Source organism: Amblyomma americanum, chromosome 2, assembly GCF_052857255.1.
Source record: "Amblyomma americanum isolate KBUSLIRL-KWMA chromosome 2, ASM5285725v1, whole genome shotgun sequence".
NCBI classification, from domain to species: Eukaryota; Metazoa; Arthropoda; class Arachnida; order Ixodida; family Ixodidae; genus Amblyomma; species Amblyomma americanum.
Genome location: NC_135498.1, coordinates 177538440 through 177560608, shown reverse-complemented (window position 1 = coordinate 177560608; position 22169 = coordinate 177538440). Strand labels below are relative to the sequence as shown.

Sequence of the window (22169 nt, the reverse complement as noted above, 5' to 3'; positions counted from 1 at the left end):
GAAGGAACGGCAGGCGTTGCACCACAGAATGTCGTTAACATAAATTGGGAGATGATTGCCCTAGGAGGCGGCCAAGGGCAGGCAGATGAGGCTGCTGGAGACAACGTCATCAATCTGGGAATCGGAAGGGGTGCGCCGACTGGTACGAACCGCGGTCAGGCCGGCCAGAGTCTGCGTCCTCCAGACTGGAAGCACCTACAAATGACTCCCATACGTAAGAACGCCTATCGAGAGCATTTGGCAACAGCCCTGCGGTCGCCCGCCGAAGTCGCCTCCTACCTCGAGGCCAACGAGATAGAAGTAGCTGGGTGTGACGTACCCAAGCCCCTCTTGAATGTTTACGAAGCCGGCCTCCCCGAGGACCTGATGCAATGCGTCCAGGCAGTAAACAACCGATCGCTGAGCAGACTACAGTCTCAGTGCTGGCCAGTAGTGCTCAGTGGGAGGGACCTTCTCGCCGTTGTTCACTCCGAAGATGAAGGAAATGCGCTGGGCTACCTGCTCCCCGCCATCGTTCACATCCGAAACCAAGAGCCGTTCCAGCGCCGCGAAGGACCCATAGTGCTAGTGCTGGCAGCTACCCGTGAGTCGGCCCTTGAGACTGAGCAGGCCGTCCGGGACTTTGAGAAGTACACGAATCTTCGAGTCATGTGTTTCACATCGGGCGTACCAAAACTTCCACAACTAAAGCTGCTGGAAGAAGGCGCTGAGATCTGTGTCGCGACTGTAAGCCGTCTCGTAGCCTTCATGGAGGACTCCAAAGTGAACCTGCGCCGTTGCTCCTTCTTGGTGGTCGTTGGTGCGGACCGCATGGTGGCGATGGGTCTGGAAGGGGAGCTTCGCACTATTGCAGACAACATCCGGCCTGACCGCCAGACGCTCCTGTGGATTTCCTCGCGGTCATTGGAGATGGACCACCTCGCCGACGAGCTACTGACGAACCACATCACGGTCTCGATCGGGGCATCTCAGGGGCGCCAAAAACAACGAGTACAACACGTAGTCTTGGTGTGCGATAACGACGATAAAGGTGATGTACTCCTTGAACTCTTGAAGGACATACTTTGTGAGGAAGGGGACAAGATCATCGTGTTTGTGGACATGAAACCAACAGTGGATGAAATGGTGGTGAAGATGCAGATGCAAGGCTGGCCTGCCGTTGGTATCCATAAGAAGAAGCATGAAAAGGAGCGCGAATGGGCATTAGAAGCTTTCCGTCTTCGTGGTGCGTCCATCATGGTGACTACTGATGTCCTGGCATGTGATCTAAATGCGGACGGCGTGCGTTTTGTGGTGAACTATGACCGTCCTGCCAGACCAGAGGACTACTATCGGCGAGTCAAGCACTCCGCTCGCGCCGACGGATCCGGAAAAGTGTACACTTTTGTAGCGCCCTCCGATAGCTGTTATGCCAAGGAGATTATTTCTTTCCTCCGCGAGGCCAAACAGGATGTTCCACGCGAGGTCCTAAATATATCGAAGAAAAGGGCGCCGTCGAAGAGGTCACGTGCGCTGGACAGCTACCAGTGATTCCTTGTTCTAACTACAAGACGTGTTGATGCACCGTTATTTTTAAATTAGAAAAATTCGTATGCGAGTTAGCTGTCGCTACGTGAGCGCAGTTATGACCAGTGCTCGCCGTTTATTCATTTAGCCTTGTTCTGTGAGCGGCATACTGTGAGCGGCATGGTGGTTGTAGTGGTTTTATTAAAAATAATAGTAAAAAGGAAGGAAAAGATTTTTGCTAGCCCCGGCATCTGCCATCGATACTGAAGCACCTGAGCTGGGGCAGCGGAAATAAAGGACAGCAGGCAGAATGGAGAAATGAAATGAAAGAGGTGAGGGGACAGGAATAGAGGACAGGGGGAGAAGTAATATGTACAAACTATTTACACAATAAGTAATGTGCCCAGGTTGTGCGCGTGATTAGTTCAGTTTAGAGGAATTAAGTCACACACGCGCACAGCACTGTGTAGGTTACAACTGGAGTGGGGCGTCCAGTTATTAATCGTTCAAGGTAGAGAGCGGCATAAGTAGAATTCTATATTGGCGTTTTGCGCTTGGTACCTAGTAGTTCACAAAACTTCTGGTTTGCTTTGGAACCAACCCACCAGTTGTTGCAACGTTCGTTTATTCTTATCAGAACTCGATACAGCATTATAGTCCATTTATCTTGACAACGTGTGTGTGATAGGCGATATTAATACTGAAACACTATACCCTCCTCTGCCAACGGTCGCCGACTATCTCGATCTTCTATCGAAGTGGGGATTAGAAACCGTAGCACATCTATCAACACATGAAGAATTTCTATCTCGATAGTTGGTTAAATCACGCATTGACCATAATAAAGTCCGATGCTACAATATTGCGTCAAAGGCAGCGGTTGTTGAAACTAAGGTCATTGATCATTACTTCGTCTGCTGTCGCCTTACACATTATTCCAAACTTTTGAATGCAATTAGAACGAAGAAGGAAATGTCTGTTGTTGATTCAAGGTTCCTTGACGAATGCATAACAAAACATGACTTGCAGTCCCGGTTGTGTACAGTCTCTTCAGCTAATCTTTAGGACTGTTTTGGTCAGGTACTGCACAATAATGGGAAAAAATGTTCTCCTTTTTTAAAAGTCAGAATACATCGCGAAAAGAACACATGGCTATCATCACAAATACTAGCTGCAATTAAGGAAAAAGAACCTAATGTGGGCACAAGCAAAACGGGCTCCCAACCGCCCGAGGTTGCTGCTGAAAATTAAAATGTGGAGAAATCGAGTCAATTTCATGATTCAGTTTGGCAAAGTTAAATCTCATGCGCGGCAAATTCAGGGAAGCTCGTTCAGGCAATAAAAATACATGGCCTCTTGCAAATGAATTAAGAGGTGTATCTATACTTGGTGGTGATCAACTATCACTTGTTTACAATTTTTTGCACATGGTGCAACTATTTGAAATAAATTTCATACTTTCTTCTCGTGCGTCTCCGGTACTGCTAAACCGCAACCAGATTTCTGCACTTTAAGAAACAGCGCATGCACGTCTGCGCACCTTCCTGTTCTTACAAAATATGATCTCAGATCCACAGTTTTGAATATAAAATAAAATAAACCACGTTGCGTAGACGGCGTTTTCTTGGAATTTTGGTGCAGCTATGTGTGCACTGCTAACAATCCTGAATCATATTGTAGTTAATGGTGTTTTCCCTACAGAACTTAAAAAAGCCATTGTAATTTCCCTCTTCAAGGTGCACGAAATAAGTAGGAAAATTATCGTCCAATTTCAGTTCTGTCGTGTGTCTTTCAAGCAGTAGAAAATCATTGGCTGCTAGTCATGTGCAACTATCTCAATGCTAATAACGTTATTTCAAGTGCGCAGTACGGCTTTATACCAGGCAATGCTACATAGGCTCTCCTGGAAGATATTTCAGACCTCTTACATTCAGCTTCTGACAGTAAGCAGGTTCCATGCGCTTCATTTCTTGATAGTAGCAATGCTTTCGAAAGTGTATTCTATAGTTTTTATTAACTAAACTCTCCGATATCGGATTTGTGGGCCTTTTCTATAACTACTCATTAACGTTTTAGAAGATAGAACAAAATTCGTCCCCATGGAACATTTATTATATCAATATAAATTTCATGAAAGGAGCAGTGCTTCAGGGATCATTATTAGGTCAATTTCTTTTTAATCTATATATCAATGGCCTCACGGCTGCTATTCTCACCCATGCTCTTCAGTATGCTGATGACACATTTGTGCTGTCTCAAGGTGCCCGTTTTTCAGATGCAATCTCCCGTTTGCAAGATGCAACGTTTAGCGTTATGAACTGGAAAAAAAAAAGCGTAATTGAAGTGAATGCCTCCAAAATGCAGCTTATTTCTTTCCACAATTCCTTAAAGAAACTTAGCTTAAACCGTTCACAGGTGGTTCACCCTTCTCCTTGCTCTCCTTCTACCTGTTCGCCCGTTTAATAAGTTTGATCTGTTAATTACCTGGGTACTTTACATGACAGTGAATTCACCTGGAATTCCCACCCCCCCCTGCCTTATGCATATTCAAGGCTTCATGCAGCTTCAGGAACATTAAACAGTATTTGGTATTGTATGCCATTGTCAGATCATAACATGATTTTACATGCTTTGGGTTATAGCATACTCCGCTATGGGATTGCGGTATTTGGTCTCCGTGCGATTCGATAGAGAAGTAGAAAAAACTCAATCCTTCGACGTATTCTTAAAATTATTAGCTATGATTTAGGAGATGTCCTTCCGGCGCAGATCTTCTCAGAGCCTTAAAGTGCTCAAATTTCAACGCCCTTCTAACTGAAACGCCTATCCTGAGACATTTCTGGTGACACAAGTATAAAGCTTAATATGTTCCTGCGCGTTGGCCTCCTGCCTACACTCCCTTTTTCGGGTGCCTCGCGGCTTAACCAGATACCATCAGCGCACCCGTAATTACTTTATACCATGTTGTCTCAGTCAACTATCAGCAAGTGCTTTTCGAGTGAAAACGAAGTTCTAACTGAAACAAAGTCTTCATCGCATTAACCTTTTGTACTCTAGCCTTCAGCCTTTTTGTTTTTTCTTCAAGCTAAGCCAAGTCAGGTCAAGTCAAGTCGTCTTTACTTACACCTGGACGATGCAGGTAGGCCCTGGAAAAAAAGTGAAACACACTTAACTTGAAGCATCCCAGGCCGCTTTGTAGAAGGCAGAATATTATGAAAAGAAATGAGAGATGGTTTGGCTTATGGGCTTTAACGTCAAAAAGTGACTCAGGCTAAGACGGATGCCGTAGTGAAGCGCTCCGGAAATTTCGACCACCTGGGGTACTTTAACGTGCACTGACATCGCACACTACACGGGCCTCTAGAATTTCGCCTTCATCAAAATTCGACCGCAGCGACCGGGATCGAACCCGAGTTTTTCGGGTCAGCAGCCGAGCGCCATAACCACTGAGGCACCGCGGTGGCAAGAAAGAAACGAGAAAGCATGCTAGATAACTGGTATACACTACAGTTTAGCTGGGCAAGTAGGAACATGAATTCAACGTTTAACAGTGCGGGTGCATCCGGTTGGGAAAAAAAGACAATACGCACAGAAAGAAGATAGCCAAGACTATTTACATGTAATATTATGATAGAAAATGTATTCACAAAATTTTAAATAAGCAATACGATAAAAGAAAAAATCTCGTGTATCTTAGCAGAGAAAGCAAAGAAGGCATGAAAGTCACAGTATCAGGGCGTCACGAATTTCACGCAGGCTGTTCTTTTCCACAGATAAGCCTTTACTCAGAAGTTTATTTATCAAATGTGGAAAAGAAAATCGCATCATTCAACGCTCGCAATAAAACTTGAAAACGGGAGGACGCCGACCGACGGTATAAAAACAAGAACAAAACGACGTTTCGGCTCCCATACGGGAGTCTTCTTCAGAATGAGAAGAATTATGTAGTTCATCAGGATTAAATATTGTCACGCGTGAATGCGGGAGATCACTGATCACAAGAGACAGCAGCGGGCTTCGACAAACGTCTTGACTGCAGCTGCAGATCGCTTCCTCTTCTCCTTTTGAGGCAGCGCGTGCTAGCGGAGTGCACCGTGTCACTGGCCCCCAGGAAAGAAAGACTATCGTCCCGATGCGTAGCCTGTGTGTTTAAAAAAAGCTCACAAGGAAAAGCATGATGTGCGCGCGAAACTCCAGCTATACTGCTATTGCCCGTAGTAAGGCTTGAGACGGACAACGTGTACCACCTCAAGGTGCAGGGATCGCCGAGACTTCTGAAAGCCGTCAGGAACGACCTCATAGTTGAGGTCTCCATTTGCCTGATCAGTTTGTAGGGTCCAAAATTCTGGCAGAGGAGCTTTTTGCTAAGTCCGCGTCGGCGAATGGGAAACCAGGACCACACACGGTCTCCTGTTGTGTAAGGAGCATCACGGCGTCGACGGTTAGAGTGTTGGGCATCTCGGCATTGTTGGTCGAGAATCCTCACTGTGGCCAGCTGACGAGCCTCTTCAACGAGGTGCAGGAATCTGTGAAGATCCGCATTCGGGTCGATCTCGTGCACGTGCGGTAACATGGCGTCCAGCATCGTGGTCACGTCGCGGCCGTAAACGAGACGGAACGGTGGCATGTTTGTCGTTTCCTATACGGCCGTATTGTATGCGAAGGTGACGTATTGGAGCACTTCGTCCCAAGTTCTGTGCTGAACGTCGACATACATTGTGAGCATGTCACCTAGCATTTTGTTTATTCGTTCCGTTAAACTATTCGTCTGAGAGTGGGAGGACGTCGTCTTTCGGTGGTGTGTGTCACTGTGGTGTAAAATCTTCTGCAGGAGGTCAGCCATGAATGCTGTACCTCTGTCGGTGATTAGGATCTCCGGTGCACCATGACGCAAAAAGATCTGATGAACGAAAAATTTTGCCACGTCAAGGGCTGTGGCGCTTGGCAGTGCTGATGTTCCCGCTTTTCATGTAAGGCATTCAGTTGCCACGATGATCCGCTTGTTTCCCTAATGAGAAAGAGGGAATGGGCCTAGCATGTCCATCCCTATCAGCTGGAAAGGCCGCGATGGTGGTGCTATAGGCTTCAAGAAGCCAGCTGGTTTGGTTGAGGGCACTTTGCAACGCTGGCAGCCTCGGCACGTTCTGACGTAGCGTGCAACGTCTGACTGAAGGCAGGGCCATTAATACTTCTCTGATCCTTGCAAGCGTGCGGGCTACACCCAAATGTTCAGAAGTCGGTTTATCGTGAGAAGCTTGAAGGATTTTGTCACGTAGGCTCGTCGTTATGCCAATAAGGTATTGCTGATTGTTTGAGGCGAATGTTTTCTTCACGAGGACACCATGGCGAACGCAGAGTGACGCAACCGAGCGCTTGAAAGCCTTCGGGACAGTCGGGCGGGTACCGTTAAGAAACTCCATGAGGTGCCGAAGTTCCGGGTTCGCGTATTGTTTTTCAGCGAGGCTCGTTGCACTCATCGCATTTTAGGTGATGTCGTCGTCATAGTTACTGTCATCCGTTGGGGATTCGACCGGGGCGCGCGAGAGGTAATCGGTGTCCGAGTGCCTCCGGCCGGACTTGTACGCCACAGTCATGTCGTATTCTTGGAGGCGCAGACTCCATCTGAGAAGGCGGGCTGACGGATCTTTGAGGGTCGCGAGCCAACACAAGGCATGATGGTCCGTAACTACAGTAAAATGTTTTCCATAAAGGTAGGGTAGAAATTTCGACGTCGCCCATACTATCGCTAGACACTCTTTCTCAGTTGCTGAGTAGTTAGCTTCAGCTTGAGACAAAGAGGGGCTAGCATAAGGGATGACTCGTTCGCGACTGCTGTGGATTTGAACCAGCACGGCACCCAGGCCTACGCTGCTTGCGCCAGTATGAAGATCCGTATCTGTGTTTTCGTCGAAATGAGCCAGAACTGGAGGTGCTCGCAGGTGGCGTTGAAAAGTTTCAAATGCTTGCGCTTCAGGGGCGTCCCACGTGAAAGGCGTGTCTGTCCTCGTAAAACGCGTCAGGGGTTCAGCGATTTCAGCGAAATCTTTCACAAAGCGACGGTAGTAGGCACACAATCCTAGAAAGCGGCGGACTGCCTTTTGGTCCTGCGGTGGAAGGAAATTGGCAATAGCTATGGTTTTGTCTCGGTCCGGCCGAACTCCCTCGTAACTGACGACGTGAGCCAAGAACATTAGCTCAGTGTAAGCAAAGTGGCATTTCCCATTTTTTAACGTTAGCCCAGAAGACTTTATGGCTTGCAGTACAACTTTGAGGCGCCGAAGGTGCTACTCAAACGTTGGTGCGAACACCACAACGTCATCAAGGTAGACGAGGCATATCTGCGACTTCAGGTCTGCCAGAACTGTGTCCAACAGCCATTGGAACGTTGCGGGTGCAGAACACAAACCAAATGGCGTTGCCTTAAACTCAACTCATAGAGCCCGCCCAGAGTAATAAACTCGGTTTTTCTCGGTCCCGTTTATCAACCTCGATTTTCCAATATCCTAATTTGAGGTCCATGGAAGAGAAATATTTTGCATAGGAGAGGCGATCGAGAGCCTCGTCGATTCGAGGAAGGGGATAAACGTCTTTTTAGTTACTTTGTTTAGGTGGCGGTAGTCAACACAAAACCGCAGTGTACCGTCTTTTTTCTTCACAAGGACGGCAGGTGTCCCCAGGGACTATGGGAGCGCTGAAAGACGTCATCTCGAAGCATATCCTTAATTTGACGGCTGACTGCGGCGCGTTCAGTGGAAGACACACGGTAAGGTGACTGTCGGAGAGGTTGCACGGCGTCGTCCGTAATTATCCGATGCTTGGCCATGTGTGTTCTTCCAACGCGTGAAGAAGTCGAGGAGGTATCGCAGTAGCGCGGGAGGAGATTTTCTGCTTGGCTTCGCAGCTGCGGCGAAAGCGCGGGGTTAATATCGTATTGGAAGTCGGGAACACAGGTGTGAACTTCTGTTGACGACACCATGGCAAGGCTGGGCGCTCGTCGAATGTCGGCGACACCATGAATGTGGGCCACAGTGGTTCCAAGGCCGAGATGTTGGTGCTCACCTCCAAAATTCGTAAGAAGTACTTCGGTTTCTCCTTTTTGGAGGCAAACGACCGCTCTGGCGAGAGCAAGAAAGCGATAGAAAAGCATAATTTGTTTGATCTTGACGACACCTTCAAACTTCTTCAGCGTCTTCGAGGCGGCAGAACCACAACACTCGAACGGGGTGGAATGGTGACGTGATCAAGGATGTAAAGAGCCGCGGGACGTTCGGAAGCTATGTGGATTGCGTTCTCGGTGGAGAACGACACTGGCTTTGATTTAAGGTCAATGACCGCGCCATTTTTGTAAAAAAATTCATTCCGAGGATTACGTCTCGGGAACACCCGTGTGCAGTGGTAGAGGATCTTGGATATGTCGCCGGCGGGCAACCTTCCCCCCAAAGCTTGTTTCTTCTAGTTTTCTCGACGTGGACTAGGAAACCTTCCGCGCGAAATGTCGGCGGAAAAATCGTCGCGGAGACGAGAAACGACGTGGAGACGGCGACCGAGCACAGTAGTGTGGTGCTTCGGGTGCCGCGGCCAGGTAATCGCTTATTTCACGAGGCTATTCACAACGCTGCGGTCGGGGCGCATCGACAGTATATCCCTGCAGACCCATACGTTGGTAACGACCGTTGCGGTAGACGTGACCGGGCGCGCCGCAGTGATAGCACAGAGGGCGCTGATCGGCAGTACGCCAGACGTCGCTCTTCCGAGGGGGGACCTGAGAAGGGCGAGGAAGGAGTGGTTGGCGATGAATGTGGACAGGTGCATCTGGGCGACTTGGTGGCGACGGTGGACAGCGAACGGCTGTGGCGTATGTCATCATCTGGGGTGTTGTGTTCGGTTAAATAGGGTCTGGCGGCGTGAGCGCCTGTTGGACCTCTTCACGAATAATGTCCGAAATGGAAGAAACCTGGGGCGACTTCGGGGCTAGAAAGAGCTTTTGAAGCTCTTCGCGTACGACGGTCCGGATGGTCTCCCGAAGGACGTCGTGGCCCTTCAGCGGCGGCGGACGCTCGTACTGTCTGGATCGCATGTCGATCATGTTCTCCATCGTAGTAGCTTCGGAAACAAGTTCGGCGACTGTTCTGGGCGGGCTTTGAACTCACCCAGCGAAGATCTGCTCCTTGATCCCCCTCACAAAAAACGCAACTACTTCTCTTCAGACATGTTGGGATCAGCCCGGCGGAAGAGCTTCCTCCATGTCCTCAAAGTAAACGAGGACGCTCTCGTTTGGTACATGGACGCGTGTCTGGAGGAGCAGCTCGGAACGTTCTTTCCGGAGGATGGCGGCAAAAGCCTGTAAAAATTGAGTCTTGAAGGAACGCCACGTTGTTATTGTGGCCTCTCGGCTCTCAAACCAAGTACGAGCTGCACTCTCCAGCGAAAAAAACACGTGCTGCAGCTTAGAGGCGTCAGCCCACCTGTTGTATTGGGCTACACGCTCGAACGTCTCGAGCCAGTCCTCCGGGTCCTCGCCTAAAAAAAACATTGAAAGGTGGGTGGCTCGCGTGGCTGTTGCAGCACGACTGATGGCGAAGGGATGGCATCCGGCATGTTGACGGTGGTTTGTGTAGACACTGATGGTCATGCTGAATCGGAGGTCAGTTTTCTCACTGTCGGACGAGACAGCAGAGGCCCGAACTCTGGTTGCAGTCCTTGCAGCCGCCGGATAACTTGTTGGGTGGGCGTAACTTCGACTTTCAAGGATTCAGGAGGGCTGGAGTCCCGGCTTCCTGGAGGGGTCCTGGGCATGGGGCACGCTAGCCAGCAAATCCCCACCAATATGTCACGCGTGAATGCGAGAGATCATTGATCACACGTGACAGCGGCGGGCTTCGACGACCTTGTTGTTGTTGTTAGCCTATCGAAAGATGGCACATACCCTTCTACTTTTTCTTTTGAGGCGGTGATTGCTAGCGGAGTGCAACGTGTCAATATGCTTGAAAAAGAAGGCGCAGGAATCGTGCGTATACAGAGGTTAGATTTCCAATGTTGCGATGGAGGGTGTGATTAGTCGTTTTAATGTATAATCATTCCAAGTGAAGGCGACGGAACAGATTATTCCAGTTGCCGGCACGTGTGCCCTACCCCAGTTGATATCGTGGCCGAATGACACGCAGTTTTCGGCGACAGCATTAGAGTTCAATTTTCGGTTTTTAACATCACTGCAACGTTATTTCAGGCGCCTTTTAAAATCACCAGTCTCGCCGATGTACTCTATTCTACACGATGAAGACACTGAGGAGCCTGCGCTCGTCAGTAGCTGCCACAGAATGACTTCGCGAAATCACTTAATTTGGGAGTGTCAGGATTGTCCTGGGGCTAAATAAAAAAGCATCCCAGACCTTGCCACCTGGGAAGAGCTGATCCGGAGCCACGACCCGGATCAGAAAGACTCCTCATCCGTCAGGCGGAGACAGCTTACTACAAGACTCTCTCCGCGGTTTCCGGTGCTGAGAGCCGGCCGGGAGGCACCCATCCTAATTGCTGCGCGCCGACCGTGAGGCCCCATGATGACAGGAATAAAGTTCATTCATTAATTCATTCATTCAGACGCTGTCACAACCGGTTCACGGGACGCTGTAAACAACGCCAGGGCCTTTTCTTTGAAAAGAACGTCTGTGACGTTAACCAGCGCGTACCGTAGTTTTCATGTGAGCAACGTTAACTTGAACGTGAACATGGGCAACGTGAACTCGGAATGTGCGCATACTGCGCGCCAAGGCTTCGCTTATACCCGGTGTGTAGGCAACAGAAGCACGTTTCAGAAGGGACGACACGGGAGCTCACGTGTCGGACAAGATAGCTGCTTTTGTACGCATGCCATAAAAGCAGCTGGGTAATCGTTGCGCGCGAGTTCTCGCCGTACAGTATCGAAGTCCAAAGCCCGGTCCCTACTTAAACTGCATATGCGTTCTGCGCGTTTGAACAAGGTTGTGGTAACAAATACCTATTGAGTGGGCGGGTAAGCATATTTGGAGTTAAGGAATGTTTCGGTGTGGGTGGGCTTCTGTAAATGATGAATGATAGATTTACACAGTTTCGTTTTACCAATACGTCCAAGAAGGGATACGCACCATTCACTTCATCAACGGTGAAATCAACCGCTTCTTCAATGGAATTTAAATTGGGCGAATAGGCCAGCAAATCATCTTTCTGAATGAGGGAAAAGCCGTCTTCTACATATCTAAGGAAAATTCTTGGTTGTGATGGGAATGTTTCAAGGGCACGGCGCTCGACAAATATCATACTCAGATTCGCGACAGTCACTGAGATAAAGGCGGCCATTGGATTGCTCTGAAATTGTCAGTAAAGAAAAATCCTTGGAAGACGAACTAAGTGTTGTCGGGGTTATTATAAAACGAAACAGTGGAAATCTCACATTCAGCGTAGTGCCGGCGCAGTGTGTCGTCTATGCGGAGAAGGGAGTAGACGTGCTTCTTGGCTATGGTGTTCAAGCAGCGGTAATCGACGCAGAATCGAAGTACGCATTCCTTCTTTCTCCCTAGAACAACCGGTGCCGCCCATGGTCTGTTTGAAGGCTTGATGACGTCGTCGCGAAGCATTTCTTCTACATGGTCCCGGATGGCCTGTCGTTCCCGGGGTGACACACGGTAGCGGCTTTGGCGGAGTGGTTAGGCGTGCTGGTCGGTTTTAATACGATGCTTGGCAACTGCCGTTCTTCGGACATTCGGTGATGACGAGAAGCACTTGCTGTATCTTCGAAGCAGATTGCGGATCTTGCCTTGTGTTTCGGGGCATGGTTGGGTTGATGTCGAATACGTGCTTGTGATCTTCCTTAGGTGAATCTTTTGGGGCTCGATCGGAAAGGGCGAAGCCGTCGTGGACGTCGGACAGTTCGTCGAATAAAGCAATCGTCGTTCCTATGTTAACGTGTGTGCATTCTTCACTTCAGTTCTTCAGCAGCACTTCACCTTGACTATTGCGGAAATCTGCAATTTCTTTTGCGATGTCGATTCTTCGCTCCAGAAGGAATTCTGTGTTAAGCTGGATGAGAGCTTTCATGTTTTTGGCATCCGTGGCACCTACGGTAACCATGACGCCTGATCGGGTGGGAAGCCCACTTTCTCCTATAGGACACCAAGAGCGACATGCTGTTCCATGATTGTCATCAATGGAATGCCTGCGTCCGTCGAAAGCGTGATCAGCTTAAATCGAAGGTCGGTGATCGGCTGATAGTCCTTTAGAAACTCGACGCCCAATATAATATCGCGGGAACAGTGCGGTCGCAGAATAAGTATGACCTTTGACAGTCACTCGCGCTGTGCATCTTCCTGATGGCGAAATGAGGTGCCCTCCTGCGATGCGAATTTGTGGGCCGTCCTAAGCAGTCGTAACTTCCTTGAACTGCGCAGCGAATGTTACATTGATCACTGAATAATCGGCCCCTGTCTCGACTAGAGCGGTAACTTTCCGGCCGCCGATAGCCACCTCTAAGTCCTGGCTATTGCGTTGCAGGTCATCTTCGGCGTCGGGTCACGGCTTCCTCGGGTATGTGATTCATGGGAAGGGCGTGTCGTTGGTGCTTTCCTGGATGAAGGCGTTATTTTGAAGTCCGGTCGCTTCGTGGTGGTGGTCGTGTTTGTGAGCGGTCAGGCCTATTGGATGCGGCGTCTACATACAGCGTGGTCGATGGAGGCTCTTCGTCGTTGTGCTGGGGAGCAACCTCCGCTCCAAAGGTTGCGTTCTTTAGTTTAACCTGCGGGTGCTGGAGCACCTTCCGCAAAGAACCGCTGCGTAGCTGCAGCCTTGCGAAACGTGGCGTGGAAGGGGATGGTGAGCGGGAGATACGGCTAGATAACACGTACTCATCTCGACATAAGGCACTTTTTATCCCGCGGTCTTTGGCCAGGACGGGTTCGTGAGGAATCAATTTTGAAGCCACGAAAGTCCATTCGTTTGTAGAGGCAGTGCCGAAGAATGTGGTGGGATGGAAGCAGAGCGGGCGGCGCTGGTCAGGGGTCCTGCAGAAGTCGGGTTTTCTTCGGCGAGTTTGCAATTGAGTTGGCCGGACGGGCGATTGGGATCTTTGGGGCGGCATATACAGCTTCTGGCGCTGAGTGCGCGGACGCATTTGGCTGCGCACCGCGGTGGCGTAAAGTCATGGCCTGGGGTTGTGTGATCGTTGAAGTCGCGGTGTCAAGTGCCTGTTGCACTATTTCTCGCACCACATCTATGAGGGTCTCTTCTAGAGGCTGTGCGGAAGTTGGTAGAAGTGGTCGTAGCTCCTCGCGGATGATTTCACGGATAACTTTCTGCAAGTTTCCGCTGGTGGTGGTCGTCACATCCGGACGGATTGCACAGACATAAGCCGGGCAGTTGTTTATGGGTTTATGGGAGTCCCAAAGCGACTCAGGCTATGAGGGACGCCATAGTGAAGGGCTCCAGATATTTCGACCACGTGGGGTTCTTTACCGTGCACTGACATCGCACAGTACACTGGCCTCTATGATTTCGCCTCCATCGAATTCGACAGCTGCGGCCCACATCGAACACGACTCTTTAGGGTCAGCAGCCGAGCCCCATAACCACTCAGCAACCATGGCGGCGCACGGCAATTGTAAGGCCGAGTCCGGACGTCAAGTGTCTTCGTGATCGTGCAGGCTTCTTTCGTGAATTCTTCGACGGTTTTTGGCGGCTGGCGGAGGAGGCTTGCAAAGAGTTGTTCTTTTACGCCGCGGATTAATAAATGAACTTTCTTTTCCTCAGTCATCACGTAGTGGGCGCGGCGAAAGAGGAGCTTCATCTCTACGACGTAGCCGCGGATGGGCTCGTTTGCAATGTGGATCCTGGACTCGAGGAGTCGGCTCTTTCTTTCCTCACGACACTGGTGAGTACCTTCAATAGCTCCTTCTTGAATAGCCCTTCTGTCGTTAGTGCCGACTCGTAGTTTTCGTATCACGTACGTGTTGAGTCCTCCAGTGAGAAAAATACGTGTCTAATTTTCGCCCCATCATCTCAATTGTTGAATGATGCAAGGCGCCCAAATTGGTCCAACAATTATTCAGGGTCTTCTCCTTGGAATACATTGAAAGTTGACGGCACCTGCGGCTGCTGCAGTATTATTCGGGTTGACATATTAAGGGCGAAAGGCGTCACAAATGTGCACGTTTCAGCGTGCGTCGTCTGTTCACGCTGAAGTTAAGGCAATGGTTTAAGGACGCTTCTTTCACTCGCTGAAAAGGTGGCCTGTTGTTATTGCTATATTGCGACTCCTGCATGTTTTTTCTAACATGCATTAGGAAAAAAATTTCCCAGAAGTCCCACGCTATCAAGAGCTGAATATTTGATCTCCCTGCAACCGTATCCAAGCATTAAGTACGAGCGCACTATTACGCTTTTTGTAGCAGAGTGGCTGCGACGACAAAGAGCTTTTAAAATGCAAATTCTTGGTGTACATTGAATAATTCTACATCCGCCGCGCCACCTCAGTGGTTATAGCGTCGGGCGACTGAGCCGACGCCACGGGTTCAATGCCGGTCGCGTTTCGATGAAGGCGAAGTGCGAAAGGCACCAGTGTCCTGTGAAATGTTATATTCCCAGGTGGTAGAAATTAATACAGAACCATTCACTACGGCGTCCCACACAGCCAATGTGTAGCATCGGGAAGTGCGCCACAATTTACAATTTTTTGTAATTTTAACTCTTTTCAAAACCTTCATGTGCACTGCAGCGGAGCTGGACGTACAATCTGAGTCACTCTTGTGTACAGCGCTCGGGCGGTGCACTTCCCTGCAAAGGAATTCAGATCTTGCAGCCTCTAGGGTGCAGATCCAATACTTGCGCGAAAGTAGAGCCATTGAGACCCGCAAAGTAGCCACGAGCACTTTTACCAGAAATGAGGGGCTGCTCTGTATAATTTCAGTTCTGTAGCGATACCTACATTACGGTAGCATTTCTAGCCTTAAGCGTGGCGGCGCCTTGGCGGTGGCGACGCCGCCACGCTGTCACGTGTTTGACCACGTGGTACGTAGCAGCTACTGCTCCTGGCGGCACGGCGCGCCGGCGAAACCGGGCTGCTTCAGCTATGCCTATGCACCGTGCCAAGTGGGACGAAGATGGAGAAGGAACGCCCAACGAAACGGAGTGGCGAAAGACTTACTTTTCAATTCGACTGAGCGAGTTCCACTCGGCCAGCTGTAGCTATCGCGTCACTCCAGATTTAACCAGAAATAAACCACCGCAATTTTTTCTGTTACCAGGTACGCACTGCTCGAGCGCTCTGCACAAGGGTGGTGCGGACTATGCGGGTTTCATGCCGCGCGGTAGCACATGACCTACCGTTGCCTGCAAGTAAGGTATACTGCGTTTTAGTTGATGAGCCAAAATTGGCCCATGCGGCATGTTGAGTTCTTTCTCTATAAAGCTGGTGCCCTTACCAATGCTTCACAACACTACATAGGCACACAACCTGCCATTTTGTCGGTACATGTCCCTCTCAGAACTGCTCTTTCTAGATATTTGATACGGTTTAAAGATTAATTACTGCAGAAACTGGCATGAGAAGCAACTGTATCAAGCAAATGAATTTAAGTGCGGCTGTAATGCAAAAATGAAACTGCATGACAGATGTGTTGCATTTTCATCACAGCTGTTTTCTTTCTGCCTGCACGAAACGATAAGCAAGCATCAGCAAGCATACACAGATACAATGTGGCCGAAAACCACTACTTTTGAGCGTCAGGAGCATCGATTGGTAAGTGAAACAGCAACTATGCCAACGTCCACTAACTGACGCTTTGGTGCATGCGGGAGAACCTCGCTCACAAACATTAATCAAGTATAAATAGGCATTACAGTGCATATTTAGCGCTGCATGGACGTGCGGGACAAGAAATGCTATTTATATTTCTGTTACAGATTTGAATGTTAATATAAAAAATGCATTGTTTTATGCCGTCTCCCGAAACTTCAGTAGCTTCAGAATGTAAAAACAATGTTGCTTTCCGCCAAGGCATAGAACACCATGCAGCTATTTTTTGTTGTGTTCTTTGTTCTGGAAACGTAGTGGAAGGAAAACCACGAAACCGCGCAGAAACTAGTGTCTGCAAGTGTTAGCACCTCAGCTATTAACGCAGATATAGAGAAATGTGGAAATTAATTGTATGCAAAGCTTTCAAGGTAACCGAGTAAGTAAGAGCACTAACAGCTAAGCAAAGGATGAGCTTGCCTAGTGTTTTTCCGAATGAAATCCTCAAGTCAAAACAAAAGCACCAAAGCGTGATGCACAGATTCGCTAGAGGCACCACAACAAAAACAGGCAGACACATGGACGAGACACATCACAGCCTAAAGCAGGACAAGCTCTTGACATTAGCAGATTTGTTGCTGAACTACGAAAGGAGCAAGTTTTTCAGCTGCTAATGAGAAAATTTTCCTGTTGTGTGAGTAATAATATCTCATAAAACCTTTTTATTGGAAAACGTTTTGCAGGAAGATTTTTGTCAGGCAGTAAATGAGTTTAATGCAGGAGGCCTGAGGGAGGAACAGTATACTATAAATAGTGTGGTAGAGCGTACAAATATTTTTCATCGGATTTTCTAGCAGGTACAGAAGCTTGATCCGAGTTGATTTTGAGCATAATATTCAAGTTCCTTTGACCAAGTCTTCAATGCTATTGAACAAGAGACATTCCCATCCTGTTTCAGGCTTGGCGTTAGCACTGCGGTATACCATGTGCGTTATTAGATTTTGTAAACCGTGCCTAAGATACAAATGATACCAAAAAGTACAAAATGACTGTGAACACAGCGTATTCCTAAGAATTTTAAAATGAGCAGTTTTCATCATCATCGGCCTGACTATCGCAGTGCAGGGCAAAGGCCTCTCCCCTCTTTCTACAATTAAGCCTGCGCTTTGCCAGCTGCGGCCACCGTAATCCCGTAAACTTCTTAATTTCATCCTCCCACGTAACTTTCTGGAGCCCCCTAACACGCTTGCCTTCTCATGGAGTCCACTCCGTTACCCTGGACCAGCGCTTATCTTGACTTCCAACTACATGCCCTGCCGAAGCCCATTTCTTCCTCTGTATTTCGACTAGGATGTGATTAACCCGCGTTTGCTTCCTCACCCACTCTGCCCGCTTCTGGTCTCTTAACGTTACACCTATCATTTTTCTTTCCGTGGCTCGCTGCTTTTTCCTTAACTTAAGCTGGACCCTTTCGTTAGCCTCCATGTTTTTGCCCCGTAGGTGAGTACTGGTAAGACACAGCTGTTGTATACTTTTCTCTTCAGAGGTATTGGTAAACTGATATTTATAAACTCAGAAAACCTTCTATATGCGCTCCTCCGCATTGTTATTCTTCTAGTTAGTTACCTCTCATGATCCGGATCCGCGGTCACCCCCTGCCTTATGTAGACATACTTTTATCATTCCCAGCACCTCGCTACCAATTGTAAACCGCTGTTTGCTTGCGAGACTCTTGAACATTAGTTTGGTTTTATGCATGTTAATTAGCAATTTTATATCATAATTATTGCACTTCCTCCTTACGGTCCGAGCGACCATTAGAAGTTTTCGCATTCTTTGAGCATCTTCCACTTTTGAAATCTCCAACGACCCTCTCAGTGATAATTCTGGATGGCATGTCCTTGGATATGTTACCTCGATTTCTAAAAGCTACTGTCTTGCAAGTGTGAAGGAAGGAATGATGAATCTCAAAAACACTTCATGTAGAAAACAGCACCATCCCGCGAGCACCTGGTTTTTCTCCTGAAGCACCTCCAGGAGATCTTTGAATAGACAAAAGATTGAAAAAGTTCGGTACAGTATACCCGTATGCAAGCGGGCATTGCATCACATGTAAGCTACATATGCAGACATTTATTCCACATGCTTGTTCTACACCCAGTGGTTTGCAAATGACACTTTACTCTATAGCAAGAATTGATTTTAGAACATTTTTCTGCGATATAAACTGTCCTTCGTTCCGTAGAATAAAAGGTGAAAAACAGCCAGATTACATAGCCTTCTACTTTTTAAATTTATACGTTGGCCTGAGGATGTTTTTCGTAACTGATTGACTCAGCATGAAAAGAATTATGGTAAACAGTTCTTATCACTTTCTACTGCGATCACCTTGTCCGTCATCCGCTCTCTCCGTAGACAGGACACGAAGAAACATAACTGCACTATGCGGGTCCACACAAAAGGGAACTTTGACGTAACCCATTGCTTCTAATTTCACCACATTACCTGCGTGCACATGCCCGCTGGTCTGCTGGTGAAAATATGTGTTACATTTTGGCCATGCACGTAGCATAAACGTCGTCACATAAGAATTTATAAATGCCACAAGTGCTCGTAAACATAGCTTGCTTTGTGACCTGCCACGTTACGTGAGTCAACGAGATGCTGCCTTGGCCGATGTCTCCGTTTTGGCAGCTGACGGCATACGCCTTACGAGTAAGTTCTAAATTCAAGCAACTCGCATGCAGCACAAATGCCTGAAGAATAAATCGTCCAGTCCTTAACATCTTGTCACGCTGTAGTGACGCTGTTGTGTAGTGGATTACGATCGCACGCTGCTGCCGTCGTCACGCGAGAACAGCTTTGGCACATAGCCGAAGTTTTCCGAGCAAAAACTTGCTGCTCAAGAAAGAAAACAAGCTAATCTCCCAAATTCTCTAACTTCCACAACAGTGTCAAGCAATTACCATCAATAAAATGCTCCAAGCAATGCCTACTGTGGTCGGTCGAGCACATCGCAGGCAGTCGGTCAGCGGATCGCAGCAACGTACTGTTTTCGCCGCTCACTACATGACGGCACTCGGAACACGTTAAATACCGTTGCTTTTAAGTTACTGTGGTTTGAGGCAGCGCACAAGACTCTTTTTCTATCGATGTGAGCATCAGTATTAAGGAACGAAAGCTCGAAACCGCACGTCTGCAAGCAATCCCTGCAAGAACAAATCCACAGAAACGACACGGAAGTTCAAATTCACGTGACAAAGCTTCGCTGTGAAGCCATGTCCACCGTAGTTTTAGCACCACCTACGTGACACCAGGCTACGCCGTACTCCAGGCACACTCTCTACCTCATCATGGATTCGTCTCACGCATATCAAACGCGCAGACAATGAACGCAAGCCCGTCAGATTACTGTACCGTCGTCGGTGATTTATTAGCAACATTTCAGGAACTCAGCCCCAAACATTACAGTGACAATTTCCTGGGTGGCTTAGCGCGCAGGCATCGAATGCAGTGAGTGGGCCAACAGCGAGGCGCTAGGAGCATTGACATGGTTTACGCAAAACGCGTACAGGCGCTAAAAGACGAAGACAAGCACACTCAAGACAGGACAGGCGCCAACTTCCAACTGAGTTCATTCATGGAAAAAAAAACGCTTAATAATCACACCAGCAGGCAAAGATAGAAGCAAAACAAAAAACACGCAGTGACAGAGCATAGGAACACGTGCCAAAAGGATCAAGCAATGATTAGAACTCTGATAATGACCCACTGAGAAACCTAATTTCTTCTTCTGAGAGCGAGACAGATGGCTTGCTTATGCAGATATGGCCCCTCTGCTTGATGTAATAAGCTTCTATGATTTCACGCTCTAATTTCTCTTTACACCTTGCGATGAATTTGGTTTTTCAAAACCTGGACGACACTTGCAGCTTTTGCAGTGAGTGGCCATGTGGCTCCCATAACCATTTTTTTATCGCGATCTTGTGCTGCCTCACTCTTTCATTGTAGCATTGACCTGTCTGGCCAATATATTCCAGACCGCAGCTAAGAGGCACAGCATACACAACGTCAGTAGTGCAAACAGTGGCGCGGATTTGGTGATTAGTTTTGCACTGCCTAACCATTCTTGCTTTGTTCAATGTGCACACGCGCGACAGCTTTCAAGGAGCAGACAGAACCAGATTGGCCTTATACCTGCTGGCTACTTTCTTTAGATTGTGCGAAAGCCGATGAATATAGGGAATCACCACCGTCGGTTTCTTTTCTTTGTCCTTGTCTTTCTGAGCCTGTTCACCCCTTGACGCCACCTTGCACTTTTTTACAAGGTTCTCACTAATACTCGTGATGAGGTGTTTTGGGTACCCGGCTTGGTGAATGCGTTCAGTTTGCGCATCAAAGCTCAGTGCCATCTCATGCTGGCAAGATTTTTCCAAGGCTGCATTCAGGCATGTCGCAACGATTCCTCGCTCGATAAGCTTTGAATGTGCACTACCGAAAGGGAGAAGATCTTTGCACGATCTGGGGTTGTAGGACCAACAAACATGTCTGTTCTGCCTAAACACAAGTCTCAGGTCAAGAAACTGCAGGCTGTTATCGCGGGGAAGTTCTTGGGTGAAAAGAAGCCCCTTGGATTCACTACTGAAAATGGTGACAATGTTTTCATAAATGGCGCTTGGTTTTGAACCTACGTGATCGGTTAGCACAATTAGGTAGTCATCCACATATCTGAATACCCTAACTACGTTAGAGGTCAATAAAAGCCGGTCACTGACACGTTTGTCAACACACGATAAATAAATGTCACTCAATACAGGCGCAAGGGACAACCCAATACAAACACCATCGCGCTGAACATAAAACTGATGGTTGAAAAAAACGGCAGGCGATGAAAGGTAAAATTCTAAAAGTGTTAAGAAATCATCACAACTAATACCTGTTTTGTCCTGAAATGGTAGTTCGCCAATGCATGCAATCTTGTCTTTGATGGAAATCAACATTTCGGTATGCGGGATGGAATAATACAGGTCATTGACATCAATCGAAAAAGCCCACTGTGCTCCTGGCATTTCATTTCTAAGTTCTTGAACAACCTCATTAGGGCTGCGGACAAGAAAAGGGTCATCTAGAGCTAGGGACTTTAAATGGCACTGGAGAAAGCGGCCAACGCACAGCTGCCAGGACCCTTTTTCCGAAACAATCGTGCGCCGGGGGCATCCAGGCTTGTGAGACTTGCCCGTAAAGAAAACATCCAGGAACTCTCTGTCTGCGCTCTTCACCATTTTCTTGAGCAGTTCCAAATTCATGTCAGTTAGCAGCTTTACAGCGGTTTTCTTGACCGTGCCAGGATTGAACATCACATCTAGCGCCTGTACGCGTTTTGCGTAAACCATGTCAAGCTACAACCAACTAGCTCAAATGAAAGTAGTGCCGCTAGGAGCAGCACGCAAGTGTCCACGCCGAACGCTCTTACCATCTTAGCGCGTACATGCACCTGCCTGTTGAACCCCTCAACTTCTGAAGAAATCGCGAAGAATCGGCGCGGCAAAGCCCTCCTGCACCTCCGCAGAAAACTAGAGGACGCGCCAAGGGTCACGTGCGCCTTATTCTTCCTATGCCGAGGGAGCTAGCCGCCGCACAGCCAACCACTTACGCTAACACCGTCATTAAGACACAAGCTTTTCGATAATCACCCCGTCAAATGGTGTGTCTTCGCTGCCGATGTCCGGCGATGGGGAATGCTAGGAATATTCCCGAGTTTCCTAGAAGAAAGCTCGGCAAACTTCTTACTGCTCTCCGCCCGGCCACGTACAGCGACTGGGCCCCGGCAGTAACCCCCACCAACATGGCCATCTCTCTTCCTTGGGAAAAGCTCGAGCAATCTGTGCCAGAAGGCCCTAGGATCAAT

General features: G+C 48.3%; 1 protein-coding gene across 8 annotated transcripts in view; it reads right to left on the bottom strand.

The window, feature by feature from the left end:
* LOC144122013 (uncharacterized) overlaps positions 1-22169 on the bottom strand; it is a 97547-nt gene that overhangs the window by 28242 nt on the left and 47136 nt on the right. For 6 of the 8 annotated variants that reach the window (XM_077655523.1, XM_077655518.1, XM_077655520.1 and 3 more), the window contains one exon: positions 4631-4652. The exons of the other annotated variants lie outside the window; for them this stretch is intronic. In XM_077655523.1, the coding sequence (XP_077511649.1) occupies positions 4631-4652 (22 nt within the window). The remainder of the gene's footprint in view (positions 1-4630; positions 4653-22169) is intronic. 8 annotated transcript variants of the gene reach the window in all.